This window comes from Equus quagga, chromosome 7 (assembly GCF_021613505.1).
Source record: "Equus quagga isolate Etosha38 chromosome 7, UCLA_HA_Equagga_1.0, whole genome shotgun sequence".
NCBI classification, from domain to species: domain Eukaryota; kingdom Metazoa; phylum Chordata; class Mammalia; order Perissodactyla; family Equidae; genus Equus; species Equus quagga.
In genome coordinates this window covers 113,862,878-113,884,251 of record NC_060273.1, presented here as the reverse complement: position 1 = coordinate 113,884,251, position 21,374 = coordinate 113,862,878, and the positions used below count along the sequence as shown (strand labels likewise).

Below are 21,374 nucleotides of genomic sequence, written 5' to 3'. Positions count from 1 at the left end.
GGGCCGCGGGCAGCGCGGGCAGGAAGGGGAGGACCCAGCGGGGCGAAGGGGGAGCCCCCGCGCGGGCTCGAGGCTGGGTCGGAAAAGCTGCCTCACGGGCGCGCCCGCCGGGCCCTCCGGTCCCTCCCTCCTTCCCAGCGCTCCCCGCCCGGGCCTCCCTTCCAGTCTCCGCTGCGCCCTCCCGGAGGCAGCGCTCGCCGCGGCCTCGCCATGTCCCAGCCGGGCCAGAAGCCCGCCGCCTCCCCGCGGCCCCGGCGCGCTGCAGCGGCCCGCCACACCCAGGAGGTGAGTGGCACTCCCGCCGGAGCCGCAGTGCTGAGCGCTGGGAGGACCCCGGCCCGCGGGCCGCCTCTTCTGGGCGTAGCCTGCCTGGCCTGTTGCCCCGGGCGCTCCATCCCGGACCAGGGAAGGACCCGGGGCTCAGTGCCTGTGGCCGGACAGGTGGCAGAGGTGGCCGGGATTCCCGGGCCAGGGCCAAGCGCGCTGGGCGTGGCGCGAGCAGGATAGGGGCTGGCCCCTGTCAGGAAAAGTTGTTTAGTGAGACGTGAGTGAAGTGAGGAGGAGATGAAAGGGGAATAAAGTTCAGTCGGGACCCCTAGAGCGGGTGGGATAGTTTTACTGGATGGCAGGATCCTGTCTTCCGTGTACAATCGAGGCTCAAGGGCGTGGCTGCCTGCAGAAAGAACACAGCTTCCCTAACCAGCCCCGAGCCAAATCGGGCAGGGCGGGGCCAGACTGGCGGGGGCGGGGCCTGCGTCGGTCCCGCCCAGGCGCCCGCCCACCCGACAGCTGCGGGACTTGCAGAGCCAGCCAGGTACAGGGCACGCGGAGTGCAAGCCCGGCGCCCCACGCACCGCATCCCGCGTCCTCCCGGGTCCTCCGCCGCGCCACTCAGAGCCAAAACGGTTGTCGCCATGGCATTCGCAAGCTGGTGGTACCAGACGGTAAATAGGAGCGATCCTGCCTGGGCAGGACGGCGAAGGGAATGTGTTTGCTTTGCCTTTCTGGGCGTGTTATAATTCCGGAGGAGTTATTGTCCGGGGTTTGGCGGGGTATGGGTGGAGACCGGGTGCGACCTCCTCTCAGACCTTCAGGTTAGGCTCAGGGAGAGGCCGAGACTCACCCTGCTGTGGTATGTGCGAGCGCATGTACGTGTGAGTCGGTGTGAGTAGATGCGCCAGGCTCCGCTCTCGCTCTTAAGTTGAATGGAAAAGGAATTGTTGCTGGAGGAATTCCGCCCCTGGACGCCGGTTCCTTAATGAACTCGGACTCAGCTCACAAGAGCTCACATCTGGTGTGTGTGTGTGTGTGTGTGTTTAACCCACAAGTAAAGCTCAAAACTTTTAGAGGAATGTTGTCGGACGTGCATTCTCTAACGCAAAGGAGAAGCAGCAGCCTGGATAGGAGCCAAGGAGAAAACCCAAACTTCAAGGAGTAAAAGCAACTGAGATTAAGACCGTAGTTGAGAATGAGAGAAAGAGAGACAAAGAAGCGAGCTGCTCTGTACTTTGTTACCTTAGATGAGGAATAAAGATGTTCCATTTGTTTACTGCATTGAATGCCTGTCCAACCAATTAGGTGTGATATCCAGCCAGCTGGCACTTGTAATGTTTTGGAATCAGTAAGCATGATTTAACATTAGATTGCGTTAGATAGACAAAAGTTTTGTTGCCAGAGTCAAAATATTTATAGCCCATTGTTTTATGTTGAGAATTTAAAAAAAATTGGTTAAGTACACCTCTCTCTCAGCATGTGTTATTGGGAAAAGCAAGGATGCTGTTATCAGGCACTCTTTGGAGAGAAACCTGGTGTTGGCATCAGTAAGCTGTCACTTACCAGCCAATGGCCATTCGCTGATCATCTGCTATGGGCCAAGGCCCAATACTAGCCCCCAAGTACACAGTGGAGAACAAGACCTCTGTCTTGTTCTCCAAGAGCGCTGAGTCAACCATTTGGAACCCGCTTTCATATCTATAAAACGGGGATGAAATAGGCACCACGTAAGAGTTGCTGAGGACTAATTAGATTCATGAATCAAAGTACCATACCCGTATACCTTTCATGATTGGGAAGTCCAGTTTCCCTTAAGCTATTTCTTCGTGAATATTTCCAATTACATTTTCTGGACTTTTAAAATGTACCTTCTTATTGATGTGCCAAAAGCAAAAGTTTACTTTGAGTCATTATTGTTCTAAGGTTCTTATCAAAATGCACCACGTGAATCATATGCAAATATAAATGGCAGTGGTTCAGAGTTGACATCAGACTTATCCTTCCAAATTCGTATTTCTCTAAAGGAAATTATGCTGGAATATTTGGATAAAAATAGTTTGTGCTTTTAACTCTGTTATGTTTAGGCATGATCTGACATTTTTGCTAACACCTCTCTTAGAATCCAATTTTGGAACTATTGTAAAAATCGTTTGCTAGTAGGAACCTCCTAGAATCAGCAACATGCCTGCAATCAGGCTTTGGCTTTTCCCAACCCAGTGCTGTCCAACAGAAATATAGTATGAGCCACACATGTAATTTGAAATTTTCTACTAGCCACATTAACAAAAGCAAAAAGAAACAGGTGAAATTAATGCCAATAATATATTTTGTTTAACCCACTATATTCCAAACATTATTATTTCAACATGCAATCAATGTTCAAATCATTGAGATATTTTACATCTTCTTTTTCATGTTAGTTCTTAGAAATCCAGTGTATATTTTATAATTACAGCACAACTCAATTCGCACTTGCCACATTTCAAGTGCTCAATAGGCACAGCTACAGAATTGGGCAGGACAGCTCTAGGCATGGGTCCTGAACTGTTTTTGATTTGTAGTTGTTGGGGGTGATCACAGGCCGTTTTGAGAATTAAAGGAAAGTTATGGACCATTTTCCCAGAACAAAATATACACATTCATACGCAAAAGCCTGCCCATAAATCTATGGAGCCAATTTATAGCATATATGCATACGTTACATTTATACATATGCATATATACATATACTTATATACTATATATAATATGTATATATATGCTTCTGGTAAATCCTATAACTAAAATATCTTTAGCGGGATCCTTTAAATACTGAAAAAGATTGTGAATGACTTAACTTTAAAATTTTAGGCATAATAGAATAAGATAATTATAAGATGTATCCAAGATATGTTTGTTTAAGGGAGGGCTACCTATAAAGCCAGTCAGTGAAACATTACAGTGTGTATTTCCACATTGAATACCATCAATATCATTGATCTTATCTTCTGAAGAATTATCTGGTCATAGTGAAGAAAAAAACTTTGGAAAGTTATATTTGAAGAACATCTGATGAGCATCATAATGATGTAGTATGAAAGAGTGTAAATTTGGTTTACACCAGTAATCACATTCCTGAGTCATAAGTTGACTCAATTAGACCATGTTAATTAAAGATGTTTCTTAGCCCAATTAGACCCACTGGCCCAGTGGCAGCACGATCAAGGAGCCCAGTCATTTGGGAGGCCCCATCATTGCAGCCAGCTGGGAAGGGTGTCCACAAGCCTTCCATGGCAGGACAGACCATTTGGTTGCAGTGACTTTAAGGAGTAAGGAATGCAAATTATAGAGTCTGCAGAAAGGGCACAGGATTTAGGGTGTTGGGAGAAGAGAGGTCAGACACAACTTTGCTCTTTTGGTTGGCAGTTTCTGAATTGGTTTGCTTCCCATTGCGGATAAGACTTTTAAACTAAGAGTAACATCTGATGATATTGTTCTTTAATCAGTTTTGACACTTCCCAAAAAGTTAGATACATTCTACAAGTGCTTTTTAAAGAATGATGTAGCTTGCTGGGAGTTGAAACAGTGGGTGGGCATTTGAGATTCCAAGGTGAAGGGGTGGGTAATTAGTTCTAAGTAGGTTGTCTTAGTGGAATACAAGACTTCTCTAAGCAGCCCATCTTTATTCTGTTTTTTTCTTGACATTTTTATTATTATTATTATTATTATTGTGGTAAAATATACATAAAACATTATCTTAACCATTTTTTTTTCAATTTCAGTGGAATTAAGACCATTCATATTCTTGTGCAACCATCACCACCATCTATCTCCAGAACTCTTTTTATCTTGCAAAACTGAAGCTCTGTACCCATTAAACAGTAAATCCCCATCCAATTTACATACATACATTCAAATACATAGCATTGTATTCAAGTATCTGTGTTCCTTACCGTTTTCTTTTTTTATTATTGTTCTATTTTAAGAAAATTTAACATGAGATCTACTCTCAACAAGTTTTTAAGTGTACAGTACATTATTATTGACTATAGGTACTGTGTTGTACAGCAGATCTCTAGAGGTTATTCATCTTGCTTGACTGAAACTTTGTGCTTATTGATTAGTAAATCCCCATTCCTCTTTTCCACAGTCCTTGGCATCCACCATTCTACTTTCTGTCTCTGTGATTTTGACTACTCTAGGAACCTCATATAAGTGGAATCATACAGTATTTGTCTTTTTGTGACTGGCTTATTTCACTTAGCATAATGTGCTCAAGATTCATCCATGTCATAGAATTTGTCAGAATTTCCTTCCTTTTTAAGGCTGAATAATATTCCATTGTGTACATATATGTATTTACCACATTTTGCTTATTTATCCATCTGTTCGTGGACACTTGGGTTGCTTCCATGTTTTAGCTATTTTTTGAGGAACGACCTTACTCTTTTCCACAGCAGTTGTATCATTTTACATTCCCTCCACCAGTACACAAGGATTCTAGTTTTTTCATATGCTCGCCAATTCTTGTCCCACTACCTTCTGACCACCAAGGTTTCTGATGAGAAATCTGATGAGTAATCTTATTAAGTAGCTCATGTATGTGACGTCATTTTTTTTCGGCTTTCAAGATTCTCTCTTTGTCTTTGTCTTTGTCTTTGAACAGTTTGATTATAATGTGTCTTCATGGGGATTTCTTTGAGTTCATCCTACTTGAAGTTTGTTGAGCTTCTTGGATGTTTATATTCATGGCTTTCATCAAATTTGGAAAGTTTTAGATCATTATTTTCCCAAAAGATCTCTCGGTCCCTTTTTCTCTCTCTTCCTCCTGGGACTCCCTCAATGTGTATGTTGGTCTGCTTGATGGTATCCCTCAGGTCTCTTAGACTCTGTTCACTTTTCTTCAATCATTTTTCTTTCTATTCCTCAGACTCAATAACTTCAGTTGTCCTATCTTCAGGTTTTCTCATTCTTTCTTCTGCTTGCTCAAATCTGCTTTTGAATCCCTCTAGTGAATTTTTCATTTCAGTTATTGTACTTTTCCACTCTAGAATTTCTTTCTGGTTTCCTTTTAAAAGGAAAGGAAATCTACCTCCTTATTGATATTTCCATTTTGTATATACGTCATTTTCTTTTTCCACCTCTTCCTTTACTTCTTTGAGCATCTTTAAGACAATTTGTTTTAAAGTCTTTTTCTAGTAGATCTGCCATCTGCTCTTTCTCTGTTGGTTTATGTTTTCCTTTGAATGGGTGATACTTCTCTGTTTCTTTGAATGCCTTGTGATTTTTTTGGTTGAAACTGGACATTTGAGTCTAATAATGTGGTAGCTCTGGAAATCAGATTCTCCCCCTCCCCCAAGGTTTGCTGTTTTTTGTTTTTGTTTTGTTTTGTTTTGTTGATTGTTGCATTCTGTCTCTGTACTGAGGTTCTGCCTGAAGTGTAAACTTAAGATCTTCTCAGTTATTTTCTGACCTGACCCTTCCCCTGGGCATGTGTGGTGATTGTCTAATTCCCCTATATATGCAGATGCTTTAAAATGTCCTATTCTTTACCGTCTGGTTCCTAAAAGGGGAAAAAGAGAAAAATCAAGTGGAGGGGAGGGAAGGGTACCAGTCCTTTAAGTCCCCTAAAGTTGTCTCAGCTGGAGGCAAAAGGGCTTGCAACAATGGTTTCCCATCTCTGTGTCTCTAACACCATAATCAGAGCAGCAATCAGTGATCAGAATAAAGATCACCATTAGTTGGACCACAGAGTCCTTATTGCCCACCCTCACTCCCACAAGCTGCATGCAAGCTGTGCTCCAGTGCACAGCTACCTGCCATGGACTGGGGGATGAGGAGTGGGTAGCCGCTGCTGAGCTCAGAGCTGAAAATTCATGGAAATTAACCAAAACTTACCATCCAAGCCTTCCCCTGAGAGTTGTAAGCCTTCAATAGACTTCAGAGTTTCAAAGTGCTTGTATCAGAGAGATTCTGCCACTCGGATTTTTTGTCTAGGTGGAGAGATGGATTCCTAGTGCCTCATACTCCACCATCTTCTCAGAATCCCCTCTTTAAGGTGTTTTTAAGGATGGAAATACTGTTAATGTGATTCCAAAGTTCTGTTCTTAAGGTTATCTCATTTTCTTTTCATAAAAACTTACCCAGAAAGCTTACAGCTACCACAAAGGAATCAGTCACAAAGTGTGTCAGGTGTGTTTCAGTTAAGAAAAATGTAAAACAACTCCATCCAATGGATACTGTTTATGTAAGTTGCCGCCTCAGATGGGAGAGTCATTTAGCCCAGGAAGAAAATGGATTCTATGGTTAGAGTTTCCTAAAAAGGTCTTTCCTAAAAATGTATCTCCACATTTTGACTGTGGATAACTCATAAAACACAAGAATGATTTGGTTAAGGCCAAAGATGTTCTCAGTTTCTTATTGTCTACATACTATTTATTAGGTTCTGTACAGGGTGCTATGGACACAAAAATTGTGGATGGATCCATGCCTGATCTTCTCTTGCATTTCTTGTAGATAAAAACCACAACTACATACTAATGTCTACTACAAAAGCAATAAAGTAACTATTGAAATTCTTATGATGTCTTCTTTGACTTAGAGACAATTCAAAAAGCTTACTGCAGGGGGATCCCAGAAGCTAAATGTGGGAGAGAGGCAATTTGATACTACCTCTGAAAACTGGACAAAAAAGAGCATGTGCCATTGCAGTGCCACCGTGGCATGTCCACCAGAATGTTAAATTGTTTCGAAAAAGCGTACGTGGAGTTCAGGTGAAACATCAGCATTTCAGAATTAGAGCTATACAGTTAATCCTTAATATGTGTCTTCTTTTATATGAGAATCCCAAAGAAGATTATTTATAAGTTTATAGTTTGATAAATATTTTTAGAGGAGCATAAAGATATCATGTATTGAAAGCCAGACCTTTCATTTACTTCCATTTCTTTAATATGTATTCTTCCTATGACACAGCACATAGGGACTACTCACTGTTTTGTTTTGTTTTACTAAATAAACTCTACCTCTCATAGTAGCCTTCTCCATGAGTTTGGGGCTTTCAGTATTAAAACCAAGTAGAATGGCTAAGATATTGCCTTTGGGTAACTCTAGGAAGATACACGCTCTTGAGTTAAGAGGATTCTAAACTTTTCAAAACTTTTTTGTCACAGAAGAAGAGAGAATAATATAATGAACTCATCATGTACCCTTCACATGGCTTCAATAAGTACAAACACTATAACATTGTACCAATCTTGCTTTATCTAACTCCCAGCCCCACCATCACACACATGCGCACACACACCACACCCTTCCAAAGTATTTTAAAGGATGAGAATTGCACATTTAAGTGTCATTCCTGTGACCAACTTGCTGTAGATTGTTTGGAAAAGGAGTTCTCTATTCTCTGTGTGCTTTGTTTCCTTAGATATAATATGGAGAAGTGAGATTACTATAATACACAGTCATTACATAGACAAAGTACTAAATGTAAATTTATCAGATGAACCTTGTTGCTTTATATTCATGAAAAGTAAAAACCTAAATTCTCTGCTCTAATATTTACAGCCTTAGAAAACAAAACCTTTAAACCTTTGCTTACTTCCCATATTCATTTTACTGTGTCATAATTTACTGCAATCAGATTAATGCCAGAGAAAAAGAAGGGAGTGGAATAACTTTTATTGTATTCTTAAAATGAGCTAGGCAATGGGCCAGATTCCTCATTAATATCAGCTTGTTTCATAAATATGCCAGCCCCTGGGGTAGGTACCATTAGCTCCATTTTACAAGGAGAAAACAGAAAGGTCAAACTATTTGCCCAAGATCCCATAGACTTGGAGATCTATGCTCTTTCTGTCCTGTTAGAGTCTGTCAGGGAATGGAATGCAGAGTTGGTTACTCAGGTAACAGAAGAGGCTGGGAAGCCAACAAGGGAGAGTGAGGCAACCCAGACACTAGAAATTGCAGGAAGCAGCTACCATTCCTAGGCTGGAAAGATGGAGGGAGGAGCTAGATCCCCCTGTAGTCGCTGGACCAGCCACTAGCCTGCCCTACTGCAGAGCCTCCCAGAGGTGGGGGCGGGGGTTTTGGGGCATGGCAGTGAATACCACCCACTTACCACCTCCAGTCTCCTGCCAGTGACTTCCATTGGCCAAACCCAGCCTGAGGCCAGCCATCAAGGCAGCCAGCAAACATCCCTGCTCCACCAGCAGAGCAGGGTCAGGGCAAGGAATCTACTTGAGGGCAGACAGACCCAGATCTGTGCCAGGGATGCTATTTTGAAGCAAAACCAGCTTTACATCTTGGTCCTTCTGCTGGCTTGCTGAACATTTGTGTTTTAGCAAGCAGAATACATACAAGAATAGATTTTAAGGGATTTTGCAGGAAATATCAATTTAGACATTGTCTCTTAATTTTTCAAGCTATTTTTTTCAGCTTCTTTCTCTTTTATCCAGTATACTGACCTGAACAGAATAAAAGCATTTCTCAGGGAACATTTAGAGCTTTGTAGAAGTGCAGTCATTCAATCAAGAATTATTTGTCACACCCCTACCACCGGGCTAGAAAAAAAAAAAGAATATAATTTACCATCTGGTTGGGAAGGCAAAATAGCCGTTTGTAATCAGTAAGCAAAAGAATATACAATAAAGTGCTTATTTGTTTGCTTTATTAAGAAAATAGAGACTGATGTGCAGATATGATGGTACGATGTGCAAGGTAGGCTAGGGCGAAGGCCCAGAATTAGTCAGGAAGTGCTGGTGTGAACGTGGGGCACTGTGCTCCTTCCTTGAGCAATCAGAGTTTGCCCAGGAGGCCCGGAGCTGTCCCAACCTGCCTGCCCCAGGAAAGTACCCTATGGGTGCCGACTCAGTGGGGTGATTTGAGGAGCAGAAACCTCCACTTCCTGTCATAGTGCCCACAAATGTCCCCTCAAAACCAGTGGTTTCCAATCCTACCTGCTTACTAGGATCACCTGGGGGGTTTTAGAAAAATATAACCTTGCCCAGACCCCACGCTAGACCAACTAAATCTAGATCTCTGGGCTCTGGCTTGAGTGTTTCCCAAAGCGTGCCAGGTGCTTGTGACCCACACTGAAGGAGGGGACCCACTGCCAACTGAAGGCTTTTGGATCCTTGGGAAGCCCCTGCCCCTGGAACAAGCCTTTCTCAATAGCGAGTGCCATAGCCATGCAGTGAGAGAGCTGAGCTATGTGCACTAGGAAGGTCCAGAGAGCTCCCAGATAATCTTTACTGCTTCATGATTTTGCCACGGCTGATGCTGGACATGCAAATATTCATCTCTCTGGCCTTGTCTCCCAGTTGAAGAAGGACAGTTTTTGAGTTGTGTTCAGATAACCTTTACTGTTTTTTTAAACAGCTTTATTCAGATGTAATTCACAGACCATACATTCACCCATTAAAACGTACAATTTGGTATTTTTTCCTATATTCACAGGCTGATGGAAGCATCACCTCAATTTAATTTTAGAATGTTTTTGTCACCCCCTAAAAGAAACTCTGTACCTTTTAAAAAAAATCTAAGTGAATAATATTAATTTTTAATGCTATTCAATTTCAGCATAGAGGGTTATGTTGTAGTTTTTGTTTGTTTTTGCAGGGAAAGATTCGCCCTGAGCTAACATCTCTTACCAATCTTCCTTTTCTTTTTTTTCCACCCCAAAGCCCTAGTACATAGTTATATATCCTACTTGTAGGTCCTTGTAGTTCTTCTATGGGAGCCGCGGCCATAACATGGCTACTCACAGACGGGTGGGGTGTGGTTTCGCCACCGGGAAGCGAACTTGGGCTGCTGAAGCAGAGAACGCTGAACTTTAACCACCAGCCATAAGGGCTGGCTCCCTTTTTACAAAAAAAAAATAGTAAGGCAAAGGCATTGCAGAAGCATATTAGCATTTGGTACTTTTTCACAGCTGGGCTTGGAGTCGTTTGATTTTATCTTATACTGTGTGGTGTATCCCTTGCCTGTGCATGTTTCAGGGTGTATCTGGGTAACCGTGGCCGTGGGGGGTGGGGAGTGGCCCAAATGCTTGAAAGCCAAAGCCCCCGCCCTAGCACAAATCCTTAGCTGGGGGAGACTGCTGGCTCCCAGCCTTACCGCTCATAGCTCTTGTTGATTTCCTGGCAGGTTTATGGGTTTACTGTGGCAAAAGATTTTAAGCATATAAATGCTATTTCCTAGAATGAAGACCAAGGACAGCTGTACTTGCCAAATATGTCGTGATGCCAAGGGGTTGAAACTGTGGAAAAGTATTCCTTTTTGAGGCAAAACGGGAAAGCCCTTTATCTGATTTTTTTTTCCTTGCCTCTGAACTCCTGCTGCACACATGGCCTCTGTCCTTCATCTTAGCTCTGTGTTATTTCCCAGCTCTGTGGCTTTATCCTCCCAGTGAAATTTTTACAGCTTTAGGGCTGGCATCCTGTTCTTCCTGTCTTTGGCCTCCTCTCCAGCTGGTAACACGGGATTAAATTTATAAGTATTGTATGTCTGATTAATTTTATAAAACAAACTAGTTTTAGAATAGGGAAGTTTCGTTTTGGTTTTGTTGGTTGTTTTCATTTTAGAGCGTTGGACTGAGACATTCCTGATGTGACTCATGAGATCTCAGCTATTAACTAGTTCCAGAGTAGCCCAATTCCTGACCATAGATGTTCATCTTGACATGTGGTATGACTGAGGAGGCTCTCACCTCTCAGGGCCTCCATTTCTTTACCCATAAAACAAGCTGACAGTGTGTACTCCCCGAGTTGCTATGGGAAGTCAAGGAGACCACATGGGGGAAATGCCCAGCGCTGGGCTTAGCACCGAGTAGATGCGTAGGACGAGTTACTTTCTTTTCCCTCATATAGAAAAGTCCTCCATGGGTTTATCAGGTTTGTGGTTCAATTCTCTTCCCTGAGCTCATTCCTTCCCTTCTCCATGCTTCTCTCACCTCTCCCCAACCCACCAGCTACACATAGTCGTAGACAAAGTACTCTCTTTACTCCTGCAAAGACTTGCTGCAGGTTGCTAAGCTAGATCAAAATTTGACATACGTCATTCCCAAATATTTCATTCCACCATCTCAATTATGTGAAAAGTGCTCAATTATTCCATGAATTGAAAAATCTGGCTCTTTGAATCTCTTTCAGTGAAAATATATAACTGACTTTACATCACTAATAGACTGCTGAATATCGAATAAGCCACAAGAAATGTTAGGGCAGTGGTTCATTTATAAAGTTGCTATTTACTGGAAATAGAATGGCATTAGGTAGTTCTTGTTAATTCTCTTGGAGTGACAATGATATTGGAGTTACATGGGAAGAAGTTCTCTATTTAGGGGGATGCTTAGTGAAATGTTTAGGGGTAATGTTTCAGGATATCTACAATTTACTTTCAAATGCAGGTACATATACAAGTATAGATGGCTAGATCTCTCTGTCTGTAATGTATGCAAATATGTCAAAACATAACAATGATGTTAATAGTTGTTGAATCTAAGTGGTGGAAATATTGGCATTCATTGTATTATTTTTTCAACTTTTCTGTATGTTAGAAAAATTTTATACTAAAGAGCCAGGTTAAAAAAAAAAACACATAAAGAAACTGGAAAAATATAATCCGTAAAGTTCCTAAAATATATCGCTATTTGATTATAAGTGACTTTTATTTATGTCATTATACTTTTGTGTATTGTAAGAAAGCTTTCTATTGAGAGAAAATATTTCTTTTGAAATCGCAAAATACCAATTCTTATAATACATAATTTTTAGAAGTTGTCATTATAACTGAACATTATAAAATGCATTCATTATATTTATCCCTCCCAAACCATTATTTGGAACCTACATAATTTTGAGTTATTTTGAGTGTTTAAATGAAAGCATGTAACTGATGGTGTTGGTTACTCTGCAGGACTGCAATTTCTAAACAACACCAGGAAAAAACTTTTTAAAAATTTTTAAAGGAAAAAGATCTATATACCTATATTTTAGGGAGAAAAGGCCATCTTTGCATTTACTGTAGGATAATAAATCAAAATATATATTTGCTGCATGAGCGGGAAGCAGAGTAGGACCTTGTGGAGAGCATGGAACCTTGTACGAGACAAGAGTGAATTGCCTCTGTAAGTTTGCTCATTTGTAAAATGGAATAATAATACCTCCTGACAAGTAAATAATGCACTCGAAACAGTACACTCAGTAATACGGTAGATATTGTTGTTATTACTACCAGTGTTGAATCTGAAAAAGATAGGGAATTGGAGATAATAAATGAATGTGATATGGTTCTAAAGTTGCCAGTTCTGGAAGGAGACAGATTGATGAATCTCTGTCTTGTAGATCTCTCCCTCTCAAATTCTGTCTCAAAGTGGTGAATGAATCTTCTTCCTCCTAGTCTGTCCTTTAGCAATCTTCTGAAATTAATCACTTACAATCTAGTCCTGCTATATATGTGGGCTTTTCAATGGTTCTTTTTTTTTTTCAAGATCATTAATTACTCAATACTGAATGCCCTCAACTTTGGCCAAAGTCTTGGCTAGGACATCTAAGTAAAACAAGCCCTATAGAGGGCTTCACTCACCAAGCCCCTGCAGCCTGGCTGCTTCCCTGTGGATTCCATTCATAATCCATAGAGTGTTTCATTTTGGCAAGAATTTTCCATTCATGAAAGTGATTTATTCCTAGTTTTTGATACAAAGAACTATGAAGGAAATGTTTCATCCATGTGTCTGGTATTCCTTCGACTTTTTTTTTTTACAAAAATATCTGTTGATATGATTAAAGGGAATATTATCTTATTCTATTTAGCATGGTATAGTGACAAACAATAGATTTTAACTGAGAAAAGCTGCTTTGCAAACATTTCCCATTTGCTAGGTGTTTGTCCTTGTGAAAAGGACAGCAAATAACTCTTTTTCTTAGTTTTTTCATCCATAAAATCACATAAGCCTTTTTTGTGTGTCAAATAAGAAGATATATGAAAGTGCCTTGTAGGTAATAAAGAATGATTTGAATTATTACTATTACTCTTACTTTTATTGCCACTCTTCTTACTTCAAAGAATTTCATTAACCTACCTGTCCAGGTTGTGATTCTGCTCTAGAGAATGTAGTGGGATTTTATATTTTGGCTTAACTGAAGGTGATCAGGATTGAACCCAATATTGAGCTTTTATTTTCTTATTTTTGGGCTCCCTTTGCCCACTTTCTTGTACATCCCACAATGTGAAAGAAATGAAATAATTCTTTTTACCCCCCTTTCAGGAACATAGAATGTTTTTTTCATTTCTCAAAAAAAAATTCAGTAAACTTTATAGTTTATCTTACAGTCAAAACAAATGAACACATAAGTTCCTTGAAGCTTTTATGTACCACATAACAATACTTGCTTTCATTCACACTGTCCTAGTGAGAAAAATAGTTCTGTTTCTGGACTTAATGAAATCTTAAACCCATAATAGATAGAGGTTGCAGGTATGGTCTTTCCACCACAGGGGTTATCTTTCTGCATTGGTGAGTACTCAAGTTGAAGAACTCTAGGGAATTCCCAAGTGCCATCAGAAGTGATGGTTGACTTGGAAGCTGTGGTCCTCCCTGAGTTCATGCTGAACTGAGGCTTAAGTTTGGCTTTAGGCTCAACTTGGTCCTTAGACATCTCATCTCCATGAGGAACCAGATGTCTCCCACACTGGCAATTTGGGCTTTAAAATTCCATGAGGCATTTTGTAAGAGACAAGATGCCGCCTTGGAATCACCATCAGATCTGTGTCTGGTTAATTACAGACTGACTTTCTACATCCCAAATGAATGTCTGTTGCTTCCCTGGAATTTTGAAAGCCACCCACGTTGGTGTAAAATTATCAACATTCTCAGGAGGAAGATTAAAGGGGTCTTGTTTTTATAGTCTATATATTTAGCCCTCCAGGATTAAAGTCACTATTCTGTTATCTTGTATCACCTCCCTCTATTAAACATTATTATTTTTTTGTTTTTTTATAGCATGTCAATGAAAAAACCAGTGGATCACCTTCCAAGTCAGGAGAAAAGAAAGGATCAGATGAGGTAATTTCCACAGTTCTGGGTTTTCATTTTCTCTTGCTTTTAAATTCTGAGTTCTGTCTTGAAACAAATAATGAGGCAGCAAAGATCTCCTACTGGAATATGGGCAAATTTAGTTTTAACTAATATTTGATTCAAGAATGTAAATAGGAATTGTTAAAAATAAATAAAAAATATAGTCTTCCTGGGAAAGGAACCTTTAAACATAGTTTCCTCTTAGAAACAGGATTCAGTTATTTAGGACGTTTTCCCTGTAGGAATTGGTGAATCTTAAATGTTTTATTGGTGAACGTGGCAGATTTAGAAGGGGAAACCAAACGATGGAGTGGAAAAGGAAGTCTTTTTTCTTGAGAGTGCTTCATGAAAGGAGGACCGTGATGGCCTAGATTGACAATTTATTCAGGTTCATAAACAAAAGGAAGAGAGAACTATTTTTATTTGGATCAGTTCTGTGGAGATACTAGTAAAACCAAATCTCTTTACTTTGAGATGGGTTTTCTTTGAGCCTGTGAATTTCTCCTTTCACTGAATGATGCCCCATTATGTGCACTGTCAACACTGGCCTACTTCTCCATGGAAGGGTCATGTGAAAGCGCTGTCCTTCAAAAGGGTACTGTACTTACCTCTCTTTTGCTGCTTTTTTCATTTTAAGTCTCAATAGATGTGCTCATCTTCATTCAATAGAAATTGTCATTGTCATTTCCAACTTATAAAATAGCCAGGTCTTAAAAGGTATGTGGAAATTTAGAAAACATAAAGTGATCATTTTATTTTTCTCTATATTATCAACATGTTTTCAAAAATTTAGCTCCTCTTTCTGCTTATTTTCTGCAGTTTCGAAATATTCAATATATTTTGGTATATTCAATATATTTCGGTATATTCAGTATGTAGGGAGACCGTTATGGTTAGCACCTGCTGTGGATTCTGCACTAAGGTTTACTCCTTGGCTTTCCAATATTGTTTCCATTACTAATACTTATGAAAATATAATTTAGGTTATTTATTGCCAAGCAAATTTGTAGTGATCTTTTTGTATCCATGGAAGGCAAATCTTTCTTTAAAAAGTAAAAGTAAACTTTTATTAAGATTTTATCCTGTTTCTTGGTTAAATAATTAAAAAATAAAATTCCATATGAAAAACCACATTTTTTCCCTTTTACCAACATGAAAATTTATGTAGTGTCATTCAATTCCCTTGTCAACCCTACCCTGTAAATATATTCCCAGGAAAGTTATCTATCAAATAATTTCCTGTTTGAAAACAATAGACCAGGAAATAATATTTTTTGATGTTATTCTCTATTAACATTAATCAAGATTAAACTATTTGCACAAAAAAGGAAATCTTGGTCAAGTGGATGGTAGGCTAGGTCTTACAGGATCATTCTCACCAATTATGTTATTATGTGGAAGCTTAAATATTACATCTTGAATGTACAGGCATCGTTGGTTTAGCCAATAATTGCTAGCACAGTGTTAGGTCTTTCTATAATATCTGGACTATAAAGTACCTTATTTCCGTATTTATAAAGCGCTTGGGAAAGCTGATCAAGAGCCCTGTTACAGATGCAGCGGGGGCAGAATTCGAGATCCGTGTGTCAATAGAGGCAGACTGTACTTTCAGCTTGAAGCAGAAAGGCCCAACTTCCACCTCGAGAGAAGGACAAAGGAGTTTTTCTTCTCTTGATCTTCAATGGAAGAAATTCTGACAGTTTCATCCCACTTCTGAGAAATTCAGATTTATGACTCCTGGACTTGTCCCAGAGGCTGGGCATATATCGGTCTGTTCTGCTCTGTTCCAGCCAGCAGAAGCAAAGAGGGGAAAGAGCTTTAACCTGCTCCCATGGCGTAAATCACTGTAGAGATTCATTTAGGCTGAGATGGAAGATTGTTTATTATCACACCAAATTCTGCCCGTACCTATTTGATGGGGTGGCCGGGCCTGCAGACGGGATGACTTGGTAGTCAAGGTATATTTCCAGTGTGATCTGTCTCCAAAGAGTCTCCAATTCTTTGTTATGTGCAAATAAGTCATTGATGAGATATTGTGGCCCTGGAGACAATTCAAGGAAACCATCCTGCAGTCGGTCTTATTTTAGCCTTTGTGTTCACGATTGTAAAACCATGTGCCATGTGGATTTGTTATCTGCCCTGCCCACCATCCGTGGTCAGTTACCATCCTCTTTTCTTCTGCAGATTATCAGAGAAAGATTTCCTGAAACTGATTCTTTCTCCCAGATATTTTCTTACCTACCGCTCTGTCAAACAAGAAGTGAGATTAAGAAGCTTAGTTTGGGTTTTGGTAATCCATTTTCAAACTAGCATGTACCTCCAAAGGTTAAATGATGTGTTGTCCCCAGGCACATGCAAACATACTTGTTCAGCCTCCAAGGACAAACCCAGGCCCTTGAAACAAAGTCAGTCTGAAAATTCACTATTTTTTTTTTATTTTATTTTTCCTTTTTCTCCCAAAGCCCCCCAGTACAAAGTTGTGTATTTTTAGTTGTGGGTTCTTCTAGTTGTGGCATGGGGGATGCTGCCTCAGCATGGCTTGATGAGCGGTGCCATGTCCACGCCCAGGATTCGAACTGACAACCCCTGGGCTGCCGAAGCAGAGCGAACAAACTTAACCGCTTGGCCACAGGGCCAGCCCCTGAAAATTGACTTTTTATGCTCAGGGATTTTTTCCTTTTCCCTTAATTACTCTGCTGCATTTCATTTGGAGGTGCAAGAAAAAGGGTACAGAGAAGGACTTCAGGAAGACAGAACCAGAAGAAAAAATGATTAGGGTTAAGGAAGAAGCACTATTATATTGATATGTGTGAAAATATCTGGGGATGAATGCACTGTGTAAATTTCAGAGCTCTTTCTCTCCGGCTCTCATAAATAGTTCTTACTCCTTTGGAATATGACCCATAAACAGCCACTAAGTGATCCTAAGAAGTCTGGAGCAGTTTTAACAGAATTTTGCAACTAAAATATCATTTGTCATGTTGCATTTGCGATACAAACACTTGAGGATGAAGTAGAGTAAGAGTCTACGAGAATGTATTTGCTTGTATATATCAATCATTATGGATTTGTTAAGTCCTTCTCCGATGTAAAGGAATTATAAAACCAAAAGTTGCATGGACTAACAAGCCAAAGATAAATGTCTCAAGAGAAGGAAAAAGAAAAAAAAAATTTAACTTTAGCACCTTTAAATACAGTGGAACAAAGAAGCCTTTCCAAACCTTCAATCCAATCTATTTAAAGTATTTGACTGACGCATCTGGCCACGCTGGGGGAGTGTGAGCATTTTAGCAACATGCTTCAGTGAAGTCCTGAGGAACGGAATTTAAGCATAAGATGTGCCGGCATGATGTCATAATGCCAATTTTAAGAACTTTAAGAATAGGTATATTTTCATGGGTAAAGAAAGGACGATATAAATAGAAGAGAAAGAAATTGTGCCTTAAAGGAAAAGATATTTGATATATTTTCTTTACCATAATAACATTGGGGGCATTTTTTTCCTCAGTATCTACCTTTCCTCCTTCTAAAATGCATGAATTAAGTATTGAATGGCTCCAACATTTTTTAATTTCTTTCTTACATTTTTTCTCTTAATGAAATGTCTTTTTTTAATCACAAAAGTAATATGTACTTGTGGAAAGCCAGCAGAATTACCCAGTCTCACCACTTAGTTATAACTATTGATACAAAATCTTATGTGTATTCTCAAATTAACGTGATAATATTATGTCCTTATTATTATTATATATACTTATTTTAGTAACTTTTTAATGATCATACAGATAAAATATAATCGCTGGCAAAAATTTAGAAAGTACCAAAGACTTTAAAGAAAAAATACCATCATCTAGAAGTCTAGCACCTAGAGAGATGGCTGCTATTTCCATCTGCGTATATTTCTCTATGTCTTTTTTCTGTGTATATATATTATGTTTAGTAAAATACTGCATATCCTGATTTTTAAGCAGAGACAGCAAAGGAACATCATTAACAGGATGTAGGCTGAATATGATAAATAATGTCCTTCGTGATAGATAACTCTTTTCTAATTAAAAAGGTAATCATAATGTGTGTGGCTTTTAAATACAGTAGAAAATCATTATTCAAATACCTTGGCATTTAATATGGCATTTAATATGGTCGTTATTTTGTGCTGTGTTTTTGAGGGAGGAAAACATATTTCTTCTTCAAGGAGTCTTTTGGGACAGTTTTCCTACAAGCAAGAGATTAACCATCGTTAGCAAATTTTGGAAGAGCACTGTAGCAAACATTGTTTTAAGGGATTATGGATCGTGACAAGAGAGTCCATATGAATTGTGAGTTGATTGTGGCTTCACAAGCGCATCTCCCAGCGCCAAGAAAGAGGCAAAGCAGAAGAGGTGCACCACGGGCAGTCCCACCTGGCTTACCCGGAGAGCCAGACTCGAGCAGCCAACCTGGAAGCCAACTGAGTGTCTGCCTTGCGAGGTTAAACCGACTAAGGCAAGGTCCAAAATTCTTTAGACTGCAGTTTCTCCATTTTTTAGCTCTAAATGTTGACTTATTTCTTCATTGACTAGAATATTTTTTAAGATAATTTTTCAGAGAGGGAGCATGGATGGTGATTTTCTGAGTCTCTGTGGATCTAAGTATGTTTTCCTGTTGGCTTTACATAAGACGTTTGGAAAAAATTGTATAACGTTCTTGGAAAACAGTTCTGTTCCCTTAAAATTCTGTACCTGTTGCTCCATGATTATCCGGCTCTTGTGCTGTAGTGAAGATGTCTGGGGAAGCCTAATTTGGATTTATGTTTAGAAAGCTAGTTTTTTTTGCCTTGCTGCATAGAAGATATTTTGTTGTTTTGTTCTTACAATTTTAAAAAATTACCAGGACATCTTTATATATGTATTTCTCTTTATTAATTTTTCTTAGAATGTCTCTTATTTAATGATTGCTCTTATTTTTCTGGCTTCTTTTTAAACATACGTATAATTCTGATATGAGACCTTCTTTAATTGTCTGCCTCATAGTTTTCTCTTTGACCTTTACCTCTGCATTCTGGGAGAGTTTCTGAAGTTTATCCCCCATATTTTTATTTCTATCATCTAAGTTCTACTCTTGACAACTTCCAACACAGGTTAAATTTTGCCCTTTGTTTGTTGGTTTGGTTTCTTTGTGCTCCTCCCTTATCTCCCCTTATCTCTTTTTGTCTCACTCTGTTATCTTTCCCTCTCAATCTGTTCTCCATCTGTAGCTGCCTATTCAGGTTTCATGGAGATAATACTATCTTGCTTTCTATTAAGGATGCAAAAGTTTTTCTAAAATTTTCTTCTTGTAGTATCTCATTTTATGATATCTGCTATCTCTTTCGTTCTTCAGGAAAATGATACTCTCTTGCTTTCTCTGTGGAGTTTTTTGGAGACCAAGTTTCTTTATTTCTGTTTACTCATTTTTAAGTAGAGCTCTGTCTACAGCTAGAGCTTGTCAACAGTCATGAGCATGTCATCCTTAGCCCTGCTCTGGCCATGTGCATGCTAATTGAGTCTCCTCAGATCTACGGCTGTTTGGCACTGGATGTGCACACTCCTGGTCAAAGCCCCACTATGTAATGGGCTCTGTCCTCCCACATCCTGCCCCAGTCCGCTGAACCCACTCTGATTTCTGCTTAGTTGGTTTCCAGGATTTGTAATCTTGACTTAGTTTAGAAGGAAAGATAGTGGTTTAGAAGGCCAGGCACTGATGAGGCGTAAAGGTAGGTTGTCTCATGAGGAGGACTCCTACCCGAAAGGTACGACCGCCAGGTTTTCTAGGTGGTTGCATTTCTGAATGAGAAGCCGGAGCATTCATGGGAGAGAAGAGATCTTTCGGGGTTGTAGGCTTGCTCTATTTCAGACCTCGTGACACAAATGGTTCACCAATTGTGCTTTTTAATACAGTTCCATTGACTTTGATTAGAGTGGAGATTTTGCTGAGATATTGGCAATTGGTTGACTTTCTTTGGTATTTGGTAAAATTCTGTCCTCTTCTGTGAGAAGATGAGAGAGTAAAAAGTAAAAAGCAGGAGTATTTTATACTAGGAATTCTTGGGATTATCTCATAATAACACAGTTAAACTCAAATTAAGTCTCCTCTTTTCTAGTTTTCTTCAGGAATAACCTGTGAAATGGTTTTCATTTTAGTCTCTGTTCTGTCTGTTAGTTGTGTCTAACTCCTCATGGGTTTCAACGAGGAGCTTGAGGTTTATGAGTTTGGAGATAACTAACCAGCAAAGGCATTCCATGTCTCCTCTTTTCCGGGGTTTCTCTATGTGGTTTCTGGTGTGTTTGCCTTCTTCTACGTGTATGTCTTCATGAAATAATTTAGGTCACTGCTTGCCTTTCAGTGAATGAAACTTGTTTCCATAGGTCTTAGAATTATTTTCTTGTGTGGAGCCTATCAGATAGGTCTTCATGAGCAGTCTGTGAATTTAAGTTCAGAACCTACAATTAAAACGCAAGGCATTATATAGACATTCAAACAGCCTATTTAGCCTAAGACATATATGCAGGTTGAATTCTGAGAAAAACTCAGAAAGTTTACAAAATTCAGGACAGAAATTCTGAGACCATAGTGAGAGCATCTTCTTTCTTATCTGCTGGGGAAGTTTTGAAGAGCCACACACACACCTCAATTAGCCTGCCACCAGTCCATGGTGTCCACAGAGGCAGCAAATTGTACTTGCCGAGTGCAGGCTCTGGAGTCCCACTGCCTGGATTTGACTCACCCCTCTGCCACTTCCTGACTGTGTGTCCTTAGGTGAATCACTTTGCCTCACCAAGGGCACTTTCCTCATCTATAAAATGGACATAATAATAGCCTCTACATGAGTTGATGTGAAGATCAATGAAACCATCCATACAAAGTGTCTAGAATAGTGCCTTGGACCAATAAAGTGCTCTATAAATGTTAGCTGCTATTATTATTATTATTATTGTTGTTACCTTTACTTTATTATTATTACTGTTATTAGACCAACAGAGAGAACTTGCTTGGCAAGGAAAATGAGCCCCTTGTTGGTTTC

General features: G+C 39.8%; 1 protein-coding gene across 12 annotated transcripts in view; it reads left to right on the top strand.

Moving 5' to 3' along the window:
- The first annotated feature begins 72 nt into the window (after positions 1–72).
- The window catches only part of CAST (calpastatin), a 117,370-nt gene continuing 96,068 nt past the window's right edge, over positions 73–21,374 (top strand). For 10 of the 12 annotated variants that reach the window (XM_046666422.1, XM_046666437.1, XM_046666430.1 and 7 more), the window contains exons 1-2: positions 73–285; positions 14,258–14,320. In XM_046666422.1, coding sequence (XP_046522378.1) covers positions 211–285; positions 14,258–14,320 — 138 coding nt within the window. In that variant the 5' untranslated portion in view covers positions 73–210. Of the gene's footprint in view, positions 286–810; positions 945–14,257; positions 14,321–21,374 lie in introns of those variants that run through there. The other 2 variants (XM_046666428.1, XM_046666427.1) reach the window with 1 other exon arrangement.